The 26,398-nt window shown below is 43.6% G+C and overlaps 1 protein-coding gene across 4 annotated transcripts in view; it reads left to right on the forward strand.

The window, feature by feature from the left end:
- The window catches only part of XPO4 (exportin 4), a 106,824-nt gene that overhangs the window by 14,349 nt on the left and 66,077 nt on the right, over positions 1–26,398 (forward strand). The window contains exons 1-4 of one of the 4 annotated variants that reach the window (XM_057706960.1): positions 11,489–11,588; positions 16,495–16,648; positions 16,757–16,898; positions 20,775–20,913. In XM_057706960.1, coding sequence (XP_057562943.1) covers positions 16,804–16,898; positions 20,775–20,913 — 234 coding nt within the window. In that variant the 5' untranslated portion in view covers positions 11,489–11,588; positions 16,495–16,648; positions 16,757–16,803. Of the gene's footprint in view, positions 1–11,482; positions 11,589–16,494; positions 16,649–16,756; positions 16,899–20,774; positions 20,914–26,398 lie in introns of those variants that run through there. The other 3 variants (XM_057706959.1, XM_057706961.1, XM_057706962.1) reach the window with 3 other exon arrangements.

The following is a 26,398-nucleotide window of genomic DNA, read 5'->3' on the forward strand; positions in this document are numbered from 1 at the left end:
GGACTACTCTGCTCTTCATTGTGGTGCACGGGCTTCTCATTGTGGTGGCTTCTCTAGTTGCAGAGCACAGGCTCTAGAGCGCAGGCTCAGTAGTTGTGGCACACAGGTTTAGTTGCTCCGCAGCATGTGGGATCTTCCCGGACCAGGGATTGAATCCTTGTCCCCTACATTGGCAGGCAGATTCTTAACCACTGCACCATCAGGGAAGTCCCAAACCACAGGTTTTTGGTATGAAGTATTTTTGGTTAATTCTAGATGTTTTCTGGTATGATTTCTTTTTTCATTATTGGATTTTTCTAGATTTTGTTGGTAAATCAAGTTCTGACTTAACTAGATTGTGGTCAGAGAACGTGTCATATACATACATATATATGTGTGTGTTATTTACAGTTTGTTTGGTAGAAACAACCAAGTGTCCACTGATGGATGATTGGATAAATAAAATATATTATATTATATTCAATGTAATATATCCACACAATGGGATATGTTCAGTCTTAAAAAGGAATGAAACTCCAGCACATGCTATAACATGGATGAATCTTGAAAACATTATGCAAAGTGAAATAAGCTAGACACAAAAAGAAATACTGTATGATTCCACTTATATGAGGTACCTAAAATAGTTAAATTCATGGAGAAAGTAGAATAGTTGTTACCAGGGGCTAGGGCGGTGGCGGGGGAAGGAATGGGGAGTCATTGTTTAATGGAACAGAGTTTCAGTTTGGGAAGATGAAAGATTCTGGAGATAGTGGTGATGGTTGCACAACAATGTGAAAGTACTCAGAATGGTAAAATCTGTATTTTACCACAACTTTTTAAAAATGTAAGTAGGAAGATAACAGAACTTTTAGACGCAATATAGTAAGAGAAACTTAAATATCCACAGACATATACCTTGGTGGGATGGTAGTTACAAGGGTATATACAACTGCCCAGACTCCTCAAAATGGACACCCAAGGGTTGTGAATATGTTAAAATACACATATTCACAACTCTCATATAAAAAATATGTTAAAAACTCAATGTACAGATTGGAAGGCAGACTGGATGCATTGAGAAGAAAACTGAAGACAGATATGAAAAATTATTGAGAATGCAGAAAGATACAAATATTAAGGGTCTTCGGAGGACAAAGTGAAGGTCAGTTCTCTGCCCTCTTTAGAGCCCCAGCAGGCCCCACAGAGACCAGCCCTCCAGGCCTCCCTGCAGGCCCTAGGGCTCCCATGAGGCCGCTCTCCTTGCAGCTGCAGCCCTCTCCAGGTCTCCGCTCTCCCTCCCTGCCCTGCCACCTCTCTGCCCGTCCCTTACACCTGCGCCTCCCGTAATGCCTTCCGTCCACTCTCCAGTTACCCTTCTCAGGGCTCCTCTCCAGGGCTCCAGCACACCGCCTGGGGTAATGATGGGAAAGACCATGATGCCAAGAAATAATGGCAGGACGTGTCCCCAGACTGATGAGAAACACTGAAACTCAAAGTCAGAAATGCCTGATGGATTCCAAACACAATAAAAAAGGGAAAAAAAATCAGATATTGATATCACAGTGAAATTGAAAAACTCAGAAATCAGAAAGATCTTAAAACCAACCAAAGGAAAAAAGATAATTTACTTTCAAAGGAAAGGAATGATTTTCCCTCTTTCATCTTCCACTGGGGTCCAGACTGGCAGGTTTCTTCCTCGTTCCTTCCTCCCTTCCTGCCTTTTTTTAATAGTTTACCCATATACGGAGGATCCCAGCATTCTGTCGGGGATGTCCTTGTTCAGTCCTCATCTCAGGAGGGCCCTGGTTTTCTCTCCTGTCTTCTACACCTTGGACAGCTGTCCAGGTGGAACTCAAGGTCACGCAGAGTTGGCAAGAGTAAATTTGTGAGTATATGCTTTCATCTTTGGGTCCCTGCTTTTGCTTCCTTTTTCACTTCTGGGGTTTCCTTAATTTCTTGTAAGCTTGGCAGTACGTTAAAATTTTTTTTAAATGTTTTAGTCACTATTTTAATTTGGTTTTAGCAGAAGAGTTGTTCAAGGTGTCTAGTCAGCAGTATCATTGCGATTGGAGGGCCCACTCATTTTAAAAGTTGCAACGTTTTAAATAGGTGGAAAAGCACATAGAACAGTGTAAATCATACCCACGTACCCACCTCCTAGGTTAACATGTGAATAAAGCCATTTTACTTATAATCTTTAAAAAATATACAGATCACAGGTGTCATTCAAGCCCCCTTTGGGTCCCTTTTAGATACCATCCTTCAGCCTCTGCGTCTTCATCCACAAAAGTAACCACAGTTTTAAAGTCGTTTCCTCTCCTTTCCATGTTTTTACACGTTGCCCACAAAGGTAAATAACATGCTACATATGCTGTTGAGTTCAAAACATTTTATATAAATGATATATTGTGTACCTCCCGTCACTTGCCTCTTGGGAGTAGTTTCCCGAGTCCAGTCTTCCCCTGCCTGGTGCACGGCTGGCTGGCTGGCTGTACCACAGTGTGCTCCCTGCTGGGGGCAGCGCGAATTGGTACCTTTCTCCTCTCACCGTGATGGTGCTGTAGGAACGTGTGGGCGGGAGAGGGCCTCTGGGAGTAAGCAGGAGTCCTGGACTCGTGCGTACCTTGACCTTATTCTAGAGAGCTCTGAACTGCAGGTGAATGGCCCATTTTAGGTGACCCCCAGTTTATAACTGCCTGCAGTACCCCAGACTTCCCAGGCTCCTGTTTTTGTACTACAGGTTTGTCTAACCCGTCAGCTCATTGTTTTAATTGGCGTTTCTGAGGTTACTGGTGAGGCTGGGAGTGTGTTCTCTTGCCTGTTAACCGTTTTTACTTCTACTCTGAGTGGTCTGGCCTGGTCACGGGCCGTGTCTCTGCCGCACTGTGCGCTCGTTGGGGTTGGATTTGGCAGCATGTGACAGGAAACACCAGTAACGGTGTTGTAAGAAAAGGGTTTATTTTCACTCAGCGGAAGTACGGAGTTAGGTGATCCGAGGGGGGTCTAGCGCCTCTGGGATCACCAGGGGCTCTTGCCCTTTCCTTTCCCTTCCTTCCCTTTCTCCCTCCGTGCCCCCCTCCCTGCGCTCCTTCCACAGTCCCTGGCTGACGGCTTCCGTCTTGGAGATCTTCTTGTGGCCCGAGATGATTCGTTAGAACTGCAGCCCACCTACCCGCTTCCAGGGAGCAGGTCAGAGGCTGCAAGGAAAATGCGCTCCCCCGGAATCAGCTCCCTTGAGGAAGTCCCACCCCAAACTTTGCTTGTATCTTATTGGCTGGAGTGTACTCTCGTGGCTGCTTCTAGCCAGGGAGGGGACTGGGAGATGCCATGGTGCTGGGTGTGTCACCATGTGCCTGAGTTCTGTTACTGAGGAGGAAGGGTGTATTGAGTATTGAAGAGGTGGCTGTCATTTTATGCTCTAAATTGTCTTTTCTTATTTTTGTGGGAATTTTTATGATTAATCCTTTGTTAATTATATGCAATGCAGTTATTGTCTTCTAATCTATGACTAGTCTTTCACTTACGGTTAATGTGTAGGAAGTTATCATTTTAATATAATTGAATTAATTTTAAAAAAAGAATTGTGCCTTTTCTTTATTGTTAGAAAGTCCTGCCATACCCTGACATTTTCCTGTGTTTTGTTAAAAGTTTTTTAAAGTTTTGCTTTTCACTTTTAAATCTTAAATTCAGCTAGAATTTATTAATATGTATGAATGGGTAGAGATCTAATCTTACATTTTTGCTTATAAATAGCCCACTTTCTAGTGCCGTTTATTGTAAAGTTTAGTCTTCAGTAATTAGTCATATCTCATGAGTCTGTTCCTGGGAGTCCTCTCTGCTCCATTGTTTGTTTTTTCTTGCTCTCATACTGTGTTTTAAATTATTATTACGCCTTAATAGTGACAGTTAAATTATTATTATAGGTATATGAGGTTGGGTAAGATTCCCTTCTTGTCATTGTTTTTCTGAATTGGTTTTTAAATGGCTGTGTTTTTGAACCTCAAAGTGTTAATTTACCCCCCCCCCTTTTTTTCGCCTTAAGGCATAACTGACATTTAACATGCTAGTTTTAGAGACTTCCCTGGTGGTCCCGTGGTTAAGACTCCGCGCTTCCAATGCAGGGGCACAAGTTTGACCCCTGGTCGGGGAACTAAGATCCCACATGCCAAAAACCACCTCCCCGCATCGTGTTAGTTTCAAATGTATGACATAATGGTTTGATATTTGTGTATATTGGGAAATGATCACCATAATAAGTCTAGTTGATGTCCATCACCAAATATTATTACAAATTTTTTTGTGTGATGAGAACTTTTAAAATCTGCTCTCTTAGCAACTTTCAAATATGCAGTTCAATATTGTTATTATTATTATTTTAAATATTTATTTGTTTATTTATTTGGCTGCCCTGGGTCTTAGTTGTGGCCCTCGGGATCTTTGTTGTAGCATGCAGGATCTTTTAGTTGCGGCATGCGGGCTCTTAGTTGTGGCATGCGGGATCTAGTTCCCTGACTGGGTATTGAACCCGGCCTCCTGCATTGGGAGCTCAGTCTTAACCATTTGACCACCAAGGAAGTCCCCAATTCAGTGTTATGAACTGTAGTCATCATGCTGTGCTTACGTCCCCATGACTTACATATTTTATAGCTGCAAGTGTGTACCTTTTGACCACCTTCATTCATTTTGCCCACTCCCCACCTTCTGCCTCTGGCAACCACCGATTTCTGTTTTCTGTATCTTGTACTTAGGGGTGTATTTTGTTGTTGTTGTTGTTGTTGTTGTTAGACTGCAAATGTAAGCGAGACCGTAAGGTATTTGTCTTTCTTTGTCTGACTTATTTCATTTAGCATAAGGCCCTGAAGGTCCAAATTATTTTGACTGTTTTTGGCCTTACATGTATTTGGGTCACCTTGTCATATTCTGAGATAATACAGTTCCCATTTAAATCCCAGTAAGGTCTAATCACTGTAGGCTGACTGGGGAGGCCCACAGGCACACTTTTAACCGTGGTTCTCTTGGCAGTTATGAGACACATTTCTTGGCATCATTAGGTTGGGGAGCCCTGATGTGCAGAGAGGTGTCCTTGCCCAGGGTTTCCTGGCTCCTGCGCTGCACAGATATGATCAGAGGCAGGTCTTTCTGAGGGGATATCCTGTTGTCAGGTTGTCTAAAGGGGTTTTTAAGGTAGAGTTGACCTGTTGTAAGTGGAAAGAAAGGAGCCCCTGAAGATAAGGGAGGGGGTCCGGCAGGACTGGGAGAGAAGTGAAGGACTTGAGGCTTCCTGGGGGTGTGGGGTGGAGGAGGACTTATGTTTAAGAGAAAGTTTGGGGGAGGGGGAATATTTTGTAAGAAATTGGAGAAGGTGATGGAAGGAGAACGTTGCTTTTGAAAAGGAAAGTACTTAAAGGAGTTTATCATACAGAAAGGCTTTTAAATGAGAAAGTGAAACCTAAGGTCATTTTCTGAGAGGAGTGGTGGATGTCAAAAAGAGATGAGAGGTTTGAAGGAAGACAAATGTGAAAGGACAGCTTTGGGGCATATGCTAGGGAATCACAGAAGATTGATTAGTAGGGGATTGTCTCTCAGATTTGTTTCCCAGTATCTGGAATTTACTCCGTGGACATTATGGAATATTGGAATGGTGCATTTCAAGTAACAAAGTGTATGGATTAGATTTAGATAGTAGCAGTATTAAGTCCCAGATGCTTAAGGAAAGATTATAGAGAGAACACTGAACGCTGAGCAAATTCTCATCACTAACTTCCATCCTCAGTGAATGAACTGGAGACCGCCGTGCGCGGTGTGGGTGGTGCGGGTGTGCTGTTCTGATTGGAACACTGAACTGTGCTCTCTCCAGAGGATCAGCAAGGAGTTAGAGCTGAGAAAGCCCTGCATATGAGCTCTGTGGTGTGACTTCAGAACCGGGTTTGCTTTCTGCTTTTATAGCTATTTCCTGCAAGTTGTGCCTGAGTTTTCAATCTGACGTTGATATCCTTACTTTTGTTTTTTCCTGGTCCTGTACATTATGATATTTATAGCAGGCCAAGAATGGTATTCAGATTTCTCTCCTAGCTTTCTGAGAGCTATTAGTCTACCCACCTCTGTTCCCTCAACAGTAATACTTAAGGGCATTTGAACCGTGGGCTTTGGTGTCATTCAGATTAAGTCCAAATTCTGGTTATGATACTTAATAACTTTGTGACCTTGGGCATGTGACAGTCTCTGAGTCATAATTTCTCTGTATGTAAAAGAGGGGAAATGATTCCTACAGGGATGCTCCTAGGATTAAATGAGAGAACGTGGTAACACATTCAGCACTCTGCACGGCAGGTAAACGGTGCCGTCGTCATGGTTGTTGACAGGAACAGAAGCTTACGTTAGAACTCCCCAGGGAAAGAAAGAGTTTAGAGTTCCTGTAGGATTCGACGTTGGGGGTTCCTGACTTTTTGGGCATGATGGAGGAAGAAGCCAGAATACAGTCAGCGGAGGCAGAAGTTCTAGCTGTCATAGTTATTTGTGGAACTTTGATGAATGTCTCTTGCTCCTAATACACTGAGAACCCCAGGAGGGCAGAGGCTGTCTTCCTCAAGCTTGTATCTCTAGCTTCTAGAATTGCGCTTGGAATAGAGTCGGTTCTCAGTTAAATACTTTCTGGACAGAAGTAATTTAGGCACTTTGATTCTCTCATCAACACCCTCCCACCCCCACCCCCAGTCTGCTAAAGACTCCTAGTAAGGACACTGTTTAATTCATTCATCAGTAGTCAGTCTCCAGAGCCCCCACGCTGGATGCCCCTGGCTCTACGCCACTAACGGTGTTTCTTCGGGAGTTGTGAATTGAAGGTGGCTGCCCCGGCCAGTGGAGGGGTGAGGGCTCGGCCAGACACACCAGTGTGTCGGGTCAGGGATTTGTGAGCCTTAGGTCTTCTGCCAGTGTGGCTCCTTCTAGAGACACCTCTCATTTTTCCCGTGTCCTTGCCTTTATCTTCCTGAAGGTGATGGGAACTGGTCCCCTGCTGCTTCCTTCTCTGCCCTGTCTGTTCTCTACTAACATCTCCTGTTCCTTCCAGCTCTGAAGTGTGAGCTTTTATTTTTACTTATTTATTTTATTGAAGTATATTTGATTTACAGTGTTGTGTTAGTTTCAGGTGTAGAGCAAAATGATTCAGTTACACATACATATATACATATATTCTTTTTGTAGTCTTTTCTATTTTAGGTTGCTACACGATATTGACTATCTGTGCTATACCATAGGACCTTGTTTATCTCTTTTGTATATAATAGTTTGTATGTGCCAATCCTAAACTCCTAATTTATTCCCCCCTCCCCCATCCCGTCCCCCTTTGGGAACTGTAAGTTTGTTTTCTATCTCTATGAGTCTGTTTCTGTTTTGTATATAAGTTCATTTGTGTCATTTTTAGATTCCACGTATCGGTGATACCATATGGTACTTGTCTTTCTGTCTGACTTACTTCACTTAGTATGGTAATCTCTAGCTCCATCCATGTTGCTGTAAGTGGCATTATCTCATGCTTTTTAATGGCTGAGTAGTATTCCATTGTGTGAATATACCACACGTGTGTGTGTGTGTATACACACTACATCTTCTTTATCCATTCATCTGTTGAAGGACACTGAGGCTGCTGCCATGTCCTGGCTATTGTAAATAGTGCTGCAGTGAACATAGGGGTGCATGTGTCTTTTTGAATTATGATTTTCTCTGGGGTATATGCCCAGGAATGGGATTGCTGGGTCATATGGTAGCTCTGTTTTTAGTATTTTAAGGAATCTCCATAATGTTCTCCATAGTGGCTGTATCAAGTTACATTCCCACCAACAGTGTAGGAGGGTTCCCTTTTCCCCACACCCTCTCCAGCACTTACTATTTGTAGACTTTTTGATGATGGCCATTCTGACCCATGTGAGGTGATACCTCATTGTAGTTTTGATTTGCATTTCTCTAATAATTAGTGATATTGAGCATCTTTTCAGTGCCTTTTGGCAACCTGTATGTCTTCTTTGGAGAAATGTCTATCTAGGTCTTCTGGTCATTTTTTGATTGGGTTCTTTGGTTTTTTTGTTATTGAGTTCTATGAGCTGTTTGTATATTTTGGAAGTTAGTCAGTTGCATTGTTTGCAAATATTTTCTCCCAGTCTGTGGGTTGTTTGAGCTATTTTATTTTATTTTTTTTGAAGTTCTTTTATTTTTTATTTATTGGCTGTGTTGCATCTCCATTGCTGCAAGTGGGCTTTCTCTAGTGGTGGCAAGCAGGGGGCTACTCTTTGATGCGGTGTGCGGACTTCTCATTGAGGTGGCTTCTCGTGTTGTGGAGCATGGGCTCTAGGCGCTCGGGCTTTAGTAGTTGTCGCACATGGCCTCAGTAGTTGTGGCACACAGGCTCTAGAGCGCAGGCTCAGTAGTTGTGGCACATGGGCTTAGTTGTTCCATGGCATGTGGGATCTTCCTGGACCAGGGCTCGAACCTGTGTTGCCTGCATTGGTAGGCAGATTCTTAACCACTGCACCACCAGGGAAGTCCCATGAGCTCTTTTAAATTAAAGATTTTATTGTTAGTGACAATGACAGAATGAACAGGCAACACAAAAAAGTGCCTTTATTATTACTTGTACTGAAATAATAGCTTCACAGGCTAAGTAAAACACTCTGATGTCTGTACTGGGTCCTAGAGGGGGACTTTTAGGGGAGATTCCCCCCACCCTCGACACTGCTGCAGCCTTAAGCTTAAGTGTAGCTTCTGTTGAAGAGTGGGGGCCCTGGGGTCAGTTTCCACCTCTGCTTCCTACTTGACCTTGAGGGAATTACTTACTGCATTCCCCAGTTTCCTCATCTGTAACATGGGGGTAATAGTATCTGCTTCATAGGGCTTTCGTTAGGATTAACGGGACTGCATGTCTGTCTGCCTGCCTCCGTGTCTGTTGAGAACAGTGCCCTGTGTGGTGCTGGGCGCTCAGCGCGTGTTAGCCGTTGTGACGCCGCGCCCTCTTGTAGGCACTCGCCTCTAGGAGTTGAGAGATGAGTGAAGAGTGAAGGAGGCCTCTGGTGTCACAGAAACAGTGATGAGAAAGGAGGGGCAGGAGAGTACTTGGAGTACTTGTGACAAGCAGTAGAGGCTCACGCGTGCTGGTGGTGTGAGGTTGGGTGGGGACATCTTTTGTGCACAGACTTGGGAAAGGCCCGGAAAGGCTGGCAAAGGCGGGACGAAGGCAGTTGAGGAGGGTTCGACATGTGGGGGCTTTATAGGTCAGTGCTCCCTGGAGAACTTGGAGGGGAAAATGCATGTTTTTGGTTTTGACTCCCAGCCTGTTGAATCTTTGGAGACTGGGAATCTGTTTTTTTTAACAAAGAAGTTTCTCAGGACTTTATAACTTGCTACTTGGAAACCATTGCAAAGTCATTTTCAAGGAGAAAGAATTTAAGGTTTTAGCTTTGAGAAATTAAAGTGAATACCATATTGCCACAACATATTAACTTGATGATTTCATTGTTTGTATGATAATGTTCAACCAGGTGGTGAATACAAACTAACCTTTAGATTATACTTCATTATGTGTGAAATCTGGACTTTTTTTTTTTTTTTTTTTTGGCACACGGGCTTAGTTGCTCCACAGCATGTGGGATCTTCCGGGAGCTGGGATCGAACCTGTGACCTCTGCATTGGCAGGTGGATTCTTAACCACTGCGCCACCTAGGAAGCCCCACATCTGGACTTTTATAGATGGAATGTCATTTTTTTGTTATATTAAAATTGTATTCAGACCTGTACCTTATTAAGTGTGTGGATATCAGGGTGTCCTAAGATCATTAGCTTTGGGAACTGTTCTTATTTGTGGAATAAATAGCATGTTAATTATGCAAAATTATGCATGTAGAGTACTTTTTAAGGGTGTTGAGAAGAAAGAATGTATAATTCAGAAATTCCCTGGGTGATCTGTAGTTGACTTGTAGTATACAGTGTAACAGGTGGTAGTAGCTTTAGTGTGCAGTGTATTCAGGGTGTAGGCAGCAGATGTTAACAATTAAGTATCTTGTAAAAGCATAGACTCCTGAACTAGGGAAAATGGTGAGAACGAAGAATTTGCAAATGGAAGGACAGAAGTATATTTAGCATAGTTAGCTGTTCACAGTGTTTTATTAATAAAGCCTTTAAAACAGTATTAAAGAATGTAACAGTTCTTTTTTGAAAGTTGAGGTATGGATGATTTACAGTGTTAGTTTCAGGTGTGTAGCCTAGGCAGTATTTTTGTAGATTGTGCTCCATTATAGGTTAGCACAAGATAATGGCCGTGATTCCCTGTGCTATACAGTATATCCTTGTTATCTATTTAATGTAGTTCTTTAATGGAAATATTTTCATTTTTATCTGGAGAACTGTAGAGGGTGCTATATCATTATGAATAGTAGTCGGAACTGGCTTTAGGTAATTATAAGAATTCCTTTGGGCAGGAGAATCAAAGTTAGTTAATTTTTCTTGGATGCACTTTAATTTTTTAAACTTATTTTAACTGCAAATAGAATAACTAATGTTGCATAATTGATATAGTTTATGATGAATATTGATCTAATGTACCTGGTTGCTGAATGTTTCTCATCTTCCAGAGTCTTTGAATACAGTTGAAATGATGATTTTTCCCCACTTTTTGTTGGTTACAATAACACTAACCCTAACCCTCCCAAATTGAGAAATCTGATATTTTGATCTGTATGCTACATAAGCAGTCTCTTCTCCTTCTCCTCAGATGGGTCTCAGTAAGGTCAAAGATAACGCAACCATGGAATGGGCATGTATATTTTAGGTAGAGCTGGTTCAGAATAGTATTACCTTTGGAAGAAAGAGTGTTAGAACAAAATGGAATTTAAAAACCTGAGCAAACTTTCAAAAGCTGTTTTTGTTGAGAGAGAAGTCTGGCTTTTCTGGCTGATCAGTTTATTATTCAGAAAAGAGTTTTGTAACCTCCAAACTTTGCTGTTCCTAATTTTTCTGGTTTAATAATGAAAAGAAAACTTGAGGTAGAATTATCTGATAATATTTCTATCTTAAAGGATTGCCTTTTAGAAATCAATTTTTAGTAACTTTGGGTTCAGTTTCACCAGTGCTGAAGAATTTAGAAATTTTTTGAACTTAGTCAGTTGAGGTGGAGTGGTATATTTTAGAATAAAAGGCAATAAGTTAGCTATGTTTTTTTAAAAAATTACGAAAAAATGTTAAGTAAATATCCGTCTATTTTTCTAAAATGTAGGCAGCTTGGAAGGATCCTGATCCAAACCTTGCTAGGAATTTCTCTCTTTGCCCTGAAACCATATTTTAAATATTTATTATGAAGTCCGGTACTGTAGTTCCTTAGGAAGAATTAAGCACATATTTGTCCTCCTGTGAAGGTGAAAGTATCTCCTTGTTGTTGTGGGTGGAGGGAAGGCCTTCGCTCAGGCTCCTCACTAAGCAAGTGTGCTCTTGTCTGTGTTTGTCTCTGCCCCTCAAGGCTCCACCTTCCATGGTTAACACTGAGCAGCGCCAGCATGCTGAGCATGTCTTCTTATCATTTAGGAAATCAAAGTCTCCGTTCGCAGTTTGCAAGCATATTTTGGGTAAGTGTCTGCTTTAAAAATACCTAGTTGTTCTATCTTGAACTTTAGATATTTTAAATTCCTTTAAAAATAAGCAGGTTTGTACAGTTATAATTTTCCACTCATAATTATTCCACTGAAGTGGCCTTAAAGACACTCCATAAAGCCAGAGAGGAAACTCTGTTTCTGCTTTGGATTTTTCTTCGTTACGTACAGCATTAAGTAAATCGTTTCATTAGTGGCTGCAGTATCAAGGCGGTTAATGGTGGGAGGAAAATCTAATGTTTTTTCTATTTTTTCCAAGTATGACATCACTTATAGGAAACGTGCTATAACATATCCCAGTGTTTTAAAATTAAGACTATTTTTGGAGGTTTCCACAGTTTCTTTTGTTTTTTCATAGTTTTTAAAAAACAATATAGTTTGTACTCAGCTTGCTTGGCCAATGTTCATCAGTTCTGTGTAGGTTCTTCATTGTGTGTCCTAAAATGAGGCCTTGATTTTTACTCTTGTAAAAAAATGTTTTGTGAGTACCTTATATCTGACATATGTACAGAAGTGATCTCTTTCCTTTAAAAATTATCACAGAAGTTATGACTTGTTCAACAACGGCATTTTCTTTGCCTTTTAGATATTTTTGAATAATAGTAAAAGATTGCATTGGTTATTGTTATTTTATAACCTGATTATTGTTGGCTGTTTTTCTTAATTGGAGCCATTTTTTTTATAACCCACGTCGAAGGCTCTGAAAGGAAGGCTGTTTGAGTTGTCTGTGACCACAGTGTTGGTTAGGTGAGTGTTAGGAACTAAACTGTCTGACCTTTTATTCTTGTGCTTTTAGAAAGACTGAGGGGTTAGCCACCAGCACTCTGTTTTCCGATGGAAAGAGCCCCCCATTCCAGCCCTGTCTGCAGTGCTTCCCAGCTTAGGGCTGGGGCGAGGGCTGGGGCTCAGGGGGAAGGGCTGGGCGCCCGCAGCCTGGAAGCAGCTTCAGGAAGCTGCTTCACCTTTCAGGGCCCTTTTTCATCTGTGAAATGGGCATAATGATGCCATTTTCCTTAAATGGAATTGACTGTCTTAAGTCATAGTGAGGTGCAGATGTAGTAACATGAAAGCACTTTGTGAACAGCCAGGTAAATGTCATTGCCCCATCCCTTCATTTCAAATGGCCTCTAAAAAACTCTGCGCGGAGCTGGCAGCGGTGGTAAAGGCAGCCCTGTCTCCTTCAGGAGTTAGATCTTATGTTAGAGAAACAGTTTAATAACCATCTTTAATTTTAAACGAGGCAGGGTTTTTTGGGTTTTTGGGGGGGGTGTTTTTTGAGTAGTCAGTTTTTATACTTGGTTGAATTTGTTTCTGGCGCTAAAAAAAAATTTGTTATCTTGTGGAGAATATTTAACAAAATGTTAAATTAAAAGAAGCGAAACTAAACATCATTAAGGGTTTAAGGGAGCCTTACTTCATCCTTATGCCTTGAACGTGTTCAGCGTTAGTAGATGTAGAAAACCTCAGATGATCTAAGCCTGGCTTTTGTGGCTGTGCCTTCACTGCATAAACAGGGTCCCAGCAGTGTTTCATCTGACTTCCGAGCGTGGCTCAGTTCTCATTCTGTGCTAGCTGGGAAATACCTGATCTAAGTGATATGTATGTTATTAGAGTGTGTTTGTTTACACCGCTCTTTCCTTTTTAGAGTGTGTATATTTTATGAAGAACTATTGCTTTGTTATGATGTGAGCTTGTTTTAGAATACGTACGTTTTCCTGATAAAAATTTCTAAAGAATAGTATTGCTGGTTCCAGCCATGCTGTTGAAAGCATTTGGGTTTTGAGACATTAACTGTTTAAAAGGTTGGGTGCATGTATTATAAGCACAGTCATTAATGTACTGCAAAGCCTTGTGTTACATTAATGTTTACATCTAAACTTCACAGAAAATCTTAACTCCTTACTCAGTTGCCACCAGCCCAGAAAGGCTGATTCCTCTAAGAAGACTTCTCATGCACGTGGCAGTCGATCGCAATCCAGTATTTTCACATACTTATTTCGGGTCCTAGGTCATTTTTATAGACTGTCTGGGTGATAGAGTCTAATGAAGGGGAGACGTTCTTTTGGATGCTTCCCTTTTCTGGCCTCTTAAAAAATTCTTCCTTCCCATGTCTAACTTAAGTTTTATTATGTTTCTCATTTTTCGTCATGTCTTTCCTGTCTTATCCTTTTGTTTCCGTTGCAGTTTTCATTTCTTTTTTCTGTGTGTGAGCGTGCGTGTGCATGTTGCGTGCCTGTGCGTTTTGTTCTAAGAGCGCCTTCGGACGTCTCCGCCTCAGGACTCTTCGGCTCTCAGGAATTTGCTAGTTTTATAGGGTCAGGTGTTCCTTCAGAAAACCTGCGAGGTGTGCTCTTGTTCAAGAAACACCCCCCGACCTTGAGGGGTGGGCCCAGCGCTTCCGGAGCCACCGTGGCAGCTGCCTCTTGCCCTTCCCTCGGGGAGAAAAGGATTTCTTTCGCTCGTCATCTCGGAGGTGGCCGAGACAGGACGGAGCGAGCCTGCGGCTGCTGCGGTCGGTGTGCGTGTGTGTCGCCGTGGCGCGTGTCGCCGTGGCGCGTGTCGCCGTGGCGCGCGTCGCCTCTGCTTCGGACAGGAGCCCCCGAGGCCAGCGAGGGCAGCGCCGTCCCTGGGCGCCAGGACGCAGGGCCTCTCCGCTCGGCCTTCAGCGTCACTCTCGCTTTAGTCTTCCTGGCTGTGTCTCATTTCAGATAGCCGACAAGATACTCATGCATTTTATTTACGTAATTATTATTAAAGAGAGTCATTGTGGTAGCAAGTGAAAGCTTCATGCTGAAGTGGCTTAAACTAATTTGTCATCTGGACAGTGTCCTAGTTGGTGGGAAATCATCCCTAAGAGTATGGAATTCTAGGTGAAATGTAAGTTCTGCACAAGGACCTGGCAGTTTTGAGCATCTTCCCAGCAGAGAGCAAGAATAAGGCTTCTGTATGTGTGAAGTCCTCATCTGCTGCTGGCAGGCTTCCAGAGTGCTGGTGAGCATCTTCTGCACGTTTCTGTTATGTTTAAGTGCAGTTTATGGAGGCCAATGGCAGTTTTTATGAGAAAGTATAATTCATCAGGTTAGGAAAACCTTTAAATTTGGAATCTGGCTTTCTTTTTTTCAGTTTCCTCCATTCTTAGAGACAGTTTCTTATGGGAATAGTAATTTAGAGATCTTCATTTGATACCAGACAGATACCTAACGAGAACAATCCTCTTGAAATCTTCTGCATGTCATTTACTTTCTGTAATTTCCCCCCTACTGACCCTTGCAAAGAAGGGGAGGGGGCAGAAAAAAGGCCGAAGGACAAGGAGTTAGACAGGAGCATGTTTATTTGCCCACGAGAAGCAAGTGTGTGTGTGGGGCCTTGTCTTGTGGGCACTTGTGCTTTGGGCCGGTGCCTGTCACCCAGAGGATATCGACCAGCCACGCGGGCTTCAGTTTCCTCTCAGTCTCCTGGTGCGCCTGTTTCTTCAGTGGTCAAACCCAGGGATCAGATTAGATGATCTGCGGAGTTCCATTTCTAAAATTCTGCGAGTCCCTACAATCTTCCCTCCTTGTTAAAATCCATGGTTAAGGATTTCAGGTCCTTAAAATGTTTACCATTGCGGTAGAGAATGCAGATGGCAAATAACCATCCTTTTCTGTCAAGCAGTGGTTTATAGTAAGAGATGCCTTGAATTACCTTCATGAGGCAGTACCATATTTCTCCTTAGTGAGCAAAATGGATAGAGCTGGTTTCTGTTTCAAGTCCTCTTTGAATAAAATACTTCCCCCCCCCGAAATTTTAAACATGTCTTTTTGTAGTAGATTTACAGTTTTGGAAGCCTTGCTTTATTTATTCATTATATTTTAAGCTTTCTAAATTTTTACAAGTTCTGATTACCATCTCAAGTAGATTTCATGTTAAGATGGCATGGACTAATCAAACTTAAAAAAAATGAAAGTCCAGATTGGTTCCTCTTATTAGTTTTGATATGTTCAAAACTCCTCTGCTGCAGTCTAGTGTGATAGAAGTTGATGTAGGCATACCTTTCCTTGCACGTTTTAAGAGAAAATTGTGTCAAGATCACTTGTAACATTTTTAAATGATCTGCGCTTGAAAAGGAGAGAAAATGATGTGCCTGCCTGTATCTTCATGCTCTTCTGAGGAGCTCTTGAAGGTGCTGTTCTGCACCGAGAGGTGTTTCTCGGGCTCCCAGGCACTCCTGTCTGGTGATCTTGGCAAATACCCTGAAGTCGAATCAGATTCTGCATGGGTTTCACGTGATGGTTATTTTATAGCGCTTCAGAAAATTTCTACTTTTTCTTGACTTCATTTTGGCTGTTTCTCCCCTTTGATAATGCTATTTGGAAACTGATTGTAGTGATATTGCCCAGTAAAAGAAAAAATAGAAAATTAATGTAAAATATTTCTTCGGTACATTAATTTTCTGTCCCCCCCCCCTCCCCGATCCAGTTCTTCGTTCAGATACTGTAACTTGCTAGTTAAAGCTGGATCTTTCTAAGCGTAGCTTTGGGATTTTACTCAGTTTGATCAGTATTGCAATCAGAAAATTCACGAGAACGTCTCACCTTGTGTAAATGTGCCCCCCCCGCCCCGCTTTTTTCCAACATTCTGAGAAGAGGGACTGAATGTGATTGTGTCCATTTCTGAACTTGCTGTTGGAGATGGGCCATCCTGCTGAGAGCTTCACCAGTCACTCCACACACTGAGACACCCTGGCAGCATGGCTCATGGCAGGCAGCAGTGTTCACGGACTAGCTTGTTACGTGCTTGTCAGATGCAGAGTTCTGCTTTGCACAGGGTGAGAATCTCTTGGGGAATTTTCTGATTGCTTTATATTTCTATCTTATTTTTTTAAAGCTGTGTTATTTTTTAGTTCTTCATGCTTTGGAAGTAGCGGTTGAAGAGAGGTGAGGAAAGTGTGTGACAGTTGTGGTCCATGATTAGCTGCCACCTGCCTGAGGTGTCTTCTGAGAGGAACTAACCTCTTTGTGGTGCTAGAGCAAGGTCACTGGATAAAAAAGGAGCAGGTAACCATCTCATTCCTTGTCTGAAAGTTCTGTTCAAAATTAATAAATGCAAAATGTTCAGGGCAAGGTGAGCTGCTTCTTAAAGAAAGTGTCTTGTTTCCTTCTCAGAAACGAGTAAGGTGGACTATGTGCTCTTTCAAGCTGCCACGGCCATCATGGAGGCCGTTGTCCGGGAGTGGATCCTCCTGGAGAAGGGGAGCATCGAGTCCCTGCGCACGTTCCTCCTGACCTACGTCTTGCAGAGGCCGCAGTAAGTACGGAGGAGGCCCCGCCAGGCACTTCTCGGAACTCATCCTTTGGGGTGTTTTTTTTCTTTGCTTTTTAATGATTAACATTTGTGGTTAAGCTCTGTGTGGGGCTTGTATTTTAAAAACTCATACACACGATTGTAGGTTGTTTTGGGACTTATAAAAGAATAGGTTTTTTTTTTTCTTTTTTTGAAAGAATAGTTTTTAATATAAGCTTGTGACACTGGGTTTTGTTTCTTTGAGGAGATTGTGCTTCTACGTTAGAGTTTTTTGTTGTTTAGTTCTGGGTGTGAGCGGAAACCAGGCACCACTAGCAAACCAGGTATTACCAAATATGCAGAAACCTGCGTTGAAAAGGCTGTAAAAGAAAAAGCACCACATTCTGTAACAGGTTTTTTTTGGAGAGGGGACCAGGTTTGAGAATGGGGTGAAAGTGAATTTTCTTTTTATATTATGCACGTTGTATTGTTTAAAAATTTTACAGGATTGTGTGTATTCATTGCTTGTATGATTTAAAAACAAATGAAGAAAACTAGTAGCCATACAACTTTTGGGAGAAATTCATTTACCATATATCCTTTTTTTTTAAAGTCCCCTCAATTCCAAGTCTTCTAGGAAGAGGCAACGCACGTTGCACGCGTGCAGTTTGAGCAGTTGAATATGTTTTGCGTAGATATTTATTTTCACACTCAGTGAAGAAAATCTTAGGTGATCAGAAATGCTGGTAATTAGGAACGTTGATGGATGGTGGTAAAGATGCATTAAATGTTACAAGTCAGTCAGAGTGAACTGTCATGCCTTTGTTCCTGCTGACTCCACTAGCAGCCTCTGAGTTCATGGTATTAATAATATTACTGGCATGACTTTTGCACGCAGCAAAGTGCTAGTAAGTGCTTCACCTATAGAAAAATGCATGAGGGAAAAAACCCAAGTGTTACTTAGCCTGTTAGCATTACAGGTTTAATGGACAGCGTGTTCCAGGGATGAGTGGGTACACATGCCTCTGAGTGAGAGTGTGGCTTATTTTTTCCAGTTTTAACAGAATAGGGAAAACTTGCCCCTGTTTCAAACCTTTCTCTTCTCCTTCATGCTGGTTTTCTTCCTTTATTTAAGTCTTAATCCGTTGTTTAAGGAGCCCTTTTGGGTGTGATGTTAACTTGCCCTGGAGCTGCCTATTTATCACAGCGCATACACACACACCCACCCACCCACCCACTGAGCTCAGCAGATTTCCATTGTGTGTATGCATGTCATCTCTTGTGTTATCGAAAATCATCTCATCATAATAATTTTGATTAGTTCAGGGGCTATTTTAGAGTTGATTGTAGGGTTCCACATTGAAATAGTTCATTTATATATTGTCTCCCAAACTCTGGGGTATTTTTGTTTGTTTTTTAGGGGTTTTTTTTTTTTTTTTTTTGTCCACATGGCTTGTGGGAATCTCAGTTTCCCAACCAGGGATTGAACCCAGGCCACGGCATTGAAAGGCCGGAATCCTAACCACTAGGCTACCAGGGAACTCCCCCAAACTCTTACTTTGGACAAAAGAAACAAAGTTTTCAGCAAAGTTGAAAGCGCAGTGCTGGGAACACGCCCTCTCGCTCTCCCTCGTGGAGGCCCAGCCAGCGCGTTAGTGATCCTCCATCTCTCTCCTGAGAGGCCATCTCAGTACTTGTGATAAGAAGTTCTGTGTTTATATTATTTAATATAATCCTAACCTCATATTTGATATTCCCAATTGCCTGAATAATGCTATTTATAGCCTTTTCCTCCTTTATAGGTTCCTTTTCTGATCCAGGATTTAGCCACAGATTACATGTTGTATTTAGTTGTTGTGTCTCTTTTAATCTAGAATAATTCTGCCTTTTTTGGTCTTCCATGACACAGACATTTTAATCTTGTAGATTGTCCTATGAATGGATTAGAGTCAAGTTAAGGCTCCTGGTGTGCTGCATAGGTAGAACACTGCAGATGATGTACTGTAGAACACTGCATACGCAATGTCGTGTACTTCCCATTGCGTGCATGGAAGTTTTCCTTTCTTTTCTATTTTTTCCTCCTAATTGTGATTAAAATTTGCACAGGATGAAATGCAGGGTACACTTTTTAATTTTTATTTATTTAGTTACTTTTTTTTATTTTTTGACTGTGCTGCATGGCATGTGGCATCTTAGATTTCCTGGCCAGGGATTGAACCCACACCCCCTGCATTGGGAGTGCGGCGTCTTAACCGCTGGACCACCAGGGAGGTCCCAGGGTACACTTTTTTAAAGACAGGATAGCATAGTGGTTGAGAAAGAGACTGTGAGTCCCCCTTTTGCCACTTACTAACTCCATGACCTTGGGCAAATTACTTAACCTCTCTGTGCATTAATTTCCTGATTATTAAATAGAATAATAGTACTTTACTAAAAAAATTGTAAGGATTAAATGTATTAATTTTTGTGAAGTTGGTTTATATAAAGAGAGGTCATAACCACTCAATAAATGTTAGATATTATTATTTAGTTTCCTAGGAATTTATAATTTTTGCCAGTAGCAATATTTAAAACTAGCTTTATGTACATTTCTAGTAGCAGTCAGTGTGTTTGAAACTGTTGTGTCCCCGCAAAGCGACAGATATTCCCTTTGGTCAGTTCACATTCTTGCACACAGTAGGAGCTTTGCTTTTATTTGCTTAATGAATTCTTCAAGTCTGTTCTGAAGGATCATTTTTCTCTTCATTCTTGACAGAGCAAGACACGTTTGTTCATTTGTGTGAATGTCTAGTAAATGCTTGTTATGTGCCAGGCAGTGTGCCTTTCTGAGAGTACAACAGCACGCTCGGCGTGGCGTGCCTCATGTTAGGTGAGGTGTGAGGGAGCCCGCCTTCACAGTGCCCGGCCACATGCAGAGTGGCATTTAGAGGCCGGGAACTGAAAGAGGTTCAGGGTAGTTGTGGTTGTGGGAGTGCATGTGGGGGCTGAGAGGAGAGGGGAGCAGGTCCCTGGCCGTGAAGGGCCTTAGCCCTGGGTGACCGTATCATTTGTGTCCAAATGGGGACACCTTTCAGAGTGCTGGACCGCGGGTAGATAGGGAGTACCCCACGAAGGCTGGGATGGGCCCCATGGCTTACAAGCCACGCTCGGGAACCTGGGTTTTATCCCAAGGGCATGTGGTGGTTATATCTGTGTGGCATTCTAGAGCCTGGATTATAAAGTGCAGGGTTATGTTTTCTGGGCCTTCCTTTTAAGAAACTGTTATGAAAAGGCAGTTAAAACTGTATGCCCCTGTGGCCCCATGAGCCTTTGTAGGAGGCCTCCATCTGAGAGGGGTTCTCCTGCTACCACATTGGGGAACAGAACTTAGATATGAATATTTACAAAGGTTTCGAAGAATGTGTGTGTTCCATAATGTGGTATCTTGGCTAGCTAGCATGTGGCCTTTCCGTGTTGAAGGGGATGGGTCAACGATGATACTGTTGGTTGGGGATGGAGATTAGGTCAGAATGTGTCTCTTAACTGGTAGAATGGTCACCTGGCTCTTAGTGCGCTGACAGCACCACCCGGAGCAGCTGACACTTACGTAGCCCTTCGTGTGCACGGGGTGCGGTGTTAAGAATATGTAATTCTTGGGACAGCCCTGTTACTGTTGTCCCCGTTTCACATGTGAGAAAACTGAGGCTCTGAGTGTGAACGGTCTTGCCCAGGGTCACATGGTCACAACTGGAGTGTGGATTTGAACCCAGGTCTCTGGCTGTGGAGTCCGCGTGGAACCAGGAGCACGCCTGCGTAGCTGTGTGCCGTGCTGTTAGCAGCTGCAGGCACAGTGAGAGATCTGGGAGTGTTTTTATGCTGGATTTGTGTAAAAGCTTTCACAATGATTTTTATGTTTTGCAGCCTCCAAAAGTATGTTCGGGAACAGATTCTATTAGCAGTAGCGGTAATTGTAAAACGAGGATCATTAGATAAATCAATTGACTGCAAAAGCGTTTTTCATGAAGTCAGCCAGTTGATAAGTAGTGGCAACCCCACCGTGGTAAGTGTGCTCACTGTTTGTAAGTACTTAACAGTCTTATTTTGTGTCACGCAAATGCTGTTGTAGCCACACTAACGGGTATCTGCCTGAAGGAAAAAAGGCGCAGTCTGAGCAGTCCAGCGGCTTCCCTCTGCTGCTTCTCGTTCTGCTCCTTTGTTATCTGTGTGTACACTGTGCACTCTGCTTCCTCATTTGATTGTGTCTCCCTGCCGCCCGTGTTGCTCATCACCGTCAGTGCGTGAACCTCGTGTGGCTTTCACGACCCTCTTTAGTGGTGTCACATGGTCCCAGCTACTGTGCCGGGATATTCTTAACCGTTTCCCTGCTCTTGAACATCTCCCCTCATTGTTAATAAACCTTCAGCGGGTACTAGTGATAATGAACGTGTGAGTAAAATAGAAAATGGTATCTGACATACAGATTCTTCAGTGTTGCAGTACTAGTAGGTCAGGGTGCGCCGTGACGACCGGGTGTGGCTGTCAGCCTCCTGAGTTTTCTGGGGAGCCTGCTTGGTTTCCCCTGTCTGTCCCCGTCCTCCTGGAGGGTGACGGGCTCTGGCCGCTCCGTCGGAGGCCCGAGTTGCCGAGCGGGTGTTCGTGACCAGCTGCGGCTCTTGGCCGGAGCTGTGGGCTTGCATCCGCTGGGTGAGGCGTGACTCCTGTTGAATCGGGGCTGTCAAAACCTGGCTCTTCTTTTTTCTTTTTTCATGGAAGTATAGTTCATTTACAGTGTTGTGCCAGTCTTGGCTCTTCTGATTCCCAGGTGTTAAACTATTTTGGGTAATCTTTTCACTTTCTCAGTTTCTTTTCTTTCATCATTTGAAAGATATCTATGAGGCTGTGCCCCTCACGACTCTATACGGATGGTGTCTTCCGTGTGCCCTCAGTGTGATTTTACGTTATTTGTGGGGTGAGGTTAGGACACTGTGGTCGTTTAGGAGGACCGTGCGTGCTGTCCCTTCCCTTTCACGGTGTCTGGGTCTGTGCTTTCAGCCTTCAGGTAGGACTTCCACAGTCTGTTCTCACCCTCCACGAGTAGCTTCTTGGCAGCTGCGTGCTGAAGGCAAAGGATCCAGAGCCCTTGCCCCTCAGGGAGGAGCACACACCCAGGAAGTGTGTGCTCCGCTGCCTCTCCCCTGGGTAATTTGACCCATCGCAAAAAAGTAGGCCCACGCAACCTGGCAGTTGGTTTTTCTGAGCCGCTGAAATAACCGATGTTCTGAGAATGATTGGAACAGGTGTAGCTGTTTAGTTAGAGAAGGTTTCGCTCTTCACAGTACACGCACTTTGATGAGAAGAGTGGATAACTTTAATATCCTCATGAAATATTCCAAAGCAGGAGGAATTTTTTAAAGTTGTGTTTCCGCTAACAGGGTGGAGAACTGCTGTGGTAGTAGGAAGTCAGTAGTGGGAGGTAGAGTTCAGTTGCAGCATGGCTGCATGACCTGAGATTGTGGCCACACTGAAAGCATCGACCTCAGCAAGCGGTCCTGCACGTGTGTGGCAGGTTCAGAATGAGGCCCTGCCGCTCATGCAGCAGCGGGGTTACAGGCCAGTAGAGCATCTTAACCTGCCTTCCTCTCTGTCGTCTTCACGGACTGGGAAGAATTTGTGGGAGTGCTTCAAGAATTTACTTAAGATTTTCTCAGAGACATTAATAGCAGTGGGAGAGAGGTTTAAAACTTTGATAAGAGAGAACAGTGATAAAATCAGAGCATTGGTAGAATGTTGGCTAGAAACTGTCTCCGTGAAGGTGATTTTAAGAGATACGTGAAGTGAAGAGATAACTGGTTCCCTCTGGATGAAAGCGGGGTGACCTCATGAGCTGTCACGTTAGGTGACCACCCTCACCCTTGCCTGTCCAGAGGGACGCGTCCAGGCCGCTCCCCTGGACCGGTGGCTGTGTGTGGCTGGCTCTCCCTCTGCTTCTCAGGGTGCAGTGCCGAGCCCAGCATCGTGCTAGTCAGGTGTGCGTGCTTAGATGCTCTTAGGGGCAGGATAACACGAGTGCAGCACGGTTTCGATTTTGGGTTTACACTTAGGTTCCCATCCTGGCTCTGCCATTTGCTACCTGCTTGACTTGAGAAACCGTCTCACGTCTCTAGGTGGTGATTTACGAGCGCACGAGAGGAACGTGGTACTATCCAGACCCAGAGAGGAAAGACGATACTAAGTGCATCTAGTAAGCACTTAGCAAATGTCTGTGTTCTGTCCCTAGTGGTCTCACTCCCCTTTGTTGGTAGAATCTTAGGGCGTGAACTATCATCTCTTTCTGTCACATAATATTTTAAGTGTTGAAAATCAGAAGAAAGTGTTTATGCTATGATCCATCAATGAAAAGTAATTGTGTATTTAAAAAATCTAATGAACATATTAGCTTTCCTTTAAACGCTCTGAGGAGCACCTTATGGTCTTTGTTCTCTCTGGGTATTTATGAGTGAGACAACTGCCTGTGGAGATTCTGCTTTGTAGACTCGCGCGGTGCTCTGGGCACCGTGACGTCCTCTCAGAGGGACGATGCCCGTGTGGCGCGTGCGTCCTGTGCTGTCCCTCCTGTGTGTGCACAGGCTGCCCTCCCTCTGTGGCTGCTTCACCGCGGTTTGCAGTGGTGTCAGACTTCACTTCCCAAAGAAAGTGGCTAAATTTTTTATTTCAGTTAACATTTAAGCTAATTTTTAACCCATTTCATGTTTATTTCCTTTGAAAGCAGTAGGCATATTTAAATCACTTTTAAAGCTGTTGAATATATCATTTAAGCCTCCTTTCTTCCTCTTTGCCGTGCTAGAGAGAAGAGGGTGAGAAATTCCCCGTCTGCTTCATTGCTGCCCGGACGTGCTAGCAACTTAATCTCTCTTATCACAAGTCTCATTGATGTTTGCTTAGAGGAGCAGCTGGAAGTCTGCTTTATGTATGGCAACCTTTCGTAAAGTTTATTCTTGGTAATAAAGCTCCTGGGGTAAGAGCCAGGCTATTATAAGAGACAATCCTCTCTCTGAACAAGAGTACTTTATTTTGTCAGCTGGAGATAGTGTTTGAGTATCTTGTTCTTGTGACGGTAAGCTGGAGAGTAAAGCAAACCGTCTCTGAAGGGTGTTTTTCCAGTATCATGAAATCAATGTCTTTTACTGGAGATGAGAATTCTGCTGTTAGATTTTTAATGTGAAGGCAGCAGTTACTTCAGTTGTTAGACAGTGAACTAACCTATGAGTTTTTAATACTTCAGTGAAAGAAAACATACTAGACTCTTTCATAACCTCGAGGGCTTGTTGAATTTCTTCTGCTTGTTTTACGTGTTTACATTTTCTCTTTGAAATTCACTAATAGCTAAAACAGATAGGGAGCACGTCACTTGCTCATTTCCCAGCTTCCCTTGTGTAAACATCACATCAGGCACAGCGGCAAACGTGGATTTATTAGCGCAGGTGGCTTGAGAGTACGCGCTCTGGTGCTCTAGTGAGGTGTTAGTTTTGGTTTCTTTTTTTAGTCGATAATGTATCTTGTAATTTTAATTTGGTGGATGGTAGGTAACAATCAGGAGGACTAAAGAGGCCAAAATATGTTATTTTTTATGAAAATGACGAGAATACTGTTGCCACTTGACCTTATCAGAACCTGCTACATTTGCATAGTACTTTTTCTTGCATTATCTACTTTGAACCTTAGGACAGTGTGTGAATTCTGCAGTGTACAGGGTAGTGGCCCTTTTCACAGACGAGAAAACCGAGGCCCTGGTCGATGAAGCAGTTTGCCCTCAGTTACTTGAAGTGGTAAATCTTGGACTTTCAGAGCCCAGATTTTCTGAGTTCTTTATCTGAACAGTAAGATTCTTCTGCACTGTTGAAAGAGTCCTGCAGAGTGTTTTTATTCAGAATTTATTTGGGACAGAGTTGTAATAAATGCTATTATTTGGTTTCTGACTGATTGAAAATGAACGTTGCCACCCTGGGGCTGCTGGTTAGGGCTGGCCACGTTGCCAGCAGCAGCGGGCATAGACAGGGCAGCTTGGCAGAGCCGCGGGCAGACTCGCACGGGGCACGGGGCTCCGGCCCCCAGCGGTGCAGGCTGGGGATCCCGCCCTGAGTGTAGTAGATTCCAGGTGGTCTCTTTGTCACCGCATCGTGTAATAGTTGCCTTTCTGATTGTTTTGGAGAATTTTACATGAAGTAAGTCTCATTGAAAGGGTTTGCGCGCTGCATTTGGAAAATGAACAGGTACTGACTGAATTGTTTATGGTCTTGGGTGAGTGAAGCGTCGCCGCGGGCACCTCCTGGAAGCCTCGGGGGGTGCGCGCGGTGCTTCGTGCCAGCCTCATTCCTGCTGCAGTGGTGCGGCAACCGCCTGCGTGCTGCTTTCCGCCCGCTCAGTCACGGTGGACCTGGGCGCATGGAGATTCGCCACTTTGCAGTGTTCACCACAGCTTTTGTGTCTGACCCTCTGAAGTAGTGAAATCACCATCTCCAGTGCAGAAATCTGGTCCAGCCCTGCCTGCCGCAGAGGCAGAGGCAGCCCTGGAAGGCGCGGGTCCCTGGGGGGTGGGTTGGGCAGATGGGGCGAGAGGTGAGGCACGCGGGGGGACCCCTAGAGCCTGAAGCAGGCAGATGGGACCCTCCACAAGGGCAAGAACAGCGAGGACTTGGGGATGCCTTTCCCCCTCCTTCCTCTGTTTCTCTGTCCCGAGAAGGAACCTCCTCTTTTCCCCCTGAGGACGCCCCTCTTCGCCGCCTCCCTAGCTGTCTCAGTGCACGCCCCCTGCTCTTCAGGTCCCTCTGTGTGAGTGAGATTTAACTGATAATTGGGTCTGGAGATGAATGACTGTGTCGGGTAGTGAGTCCTGAGACCCCGCGATGTGCCTGAGCCCTCTGTGAGCGGGGGGAGGGGCGCTGTGCTCTCCTCACATGAAGCCAGGGCTTCACAGTCACCATCCTCCGGGAGCTGCTGTTAACTGGGCACCTCTGAGCCACAGCCGTTTCATAGAGTTGTTACCAGTGCCGCGCGGCCTGTGGGGTCCTAGTTCCCCGGCTGGGGGTGGAGCCCAGGCCTTGGCAGTGACGGCGCCAAGTCAGAACCACCGGACCACCAGGGACGTCCCTGTAATTAATGTTCATGAGGCAAATCTCAGATCCTTTCAGGGCTTCCCGATGAAGGAGCAATTAAACTATTTGGTTATCTTTTAACGATGAAGATCTCTTACTAAATTTTAGTTCTTAAAAAGCTGGTAATTATGGGTAGGTCAAGGCCAGGAGGATTTGATTTCTGGCATTACTGCTAACCATGCTGTGTAACTTATTTTTATGTATTTCTTAAGTCTTTGAGTGGAAAATTTGATAAGGACACACTTGTTTTTGAAAATTTGTCATTTTATTTCATAAGTGTAAAGTGGGAGAAGTAGAATACAAAACAATGCATTGGGTTAATAGTAATGGTATTATAATGAATAATGTATAACTGCATTTAAAAATTGGAAAGCTGTAAACAAATGTTACAGT

This window comes from Hippopotamus amphibius, chromosome 14, assembly GCF_030028045.1.
Source record: "Hippopotamus amphibius kiboko isolate mHipAmp2 chromosome 14, mHipAmp2.hap2, whole genome shotgun sequence".
NCBI lineage: Eukaryota > Metazoa > Chordata > Mammalia > Artiodactyla > Hippopotamidae > Hippopotamus > Hippopotamus amphibius.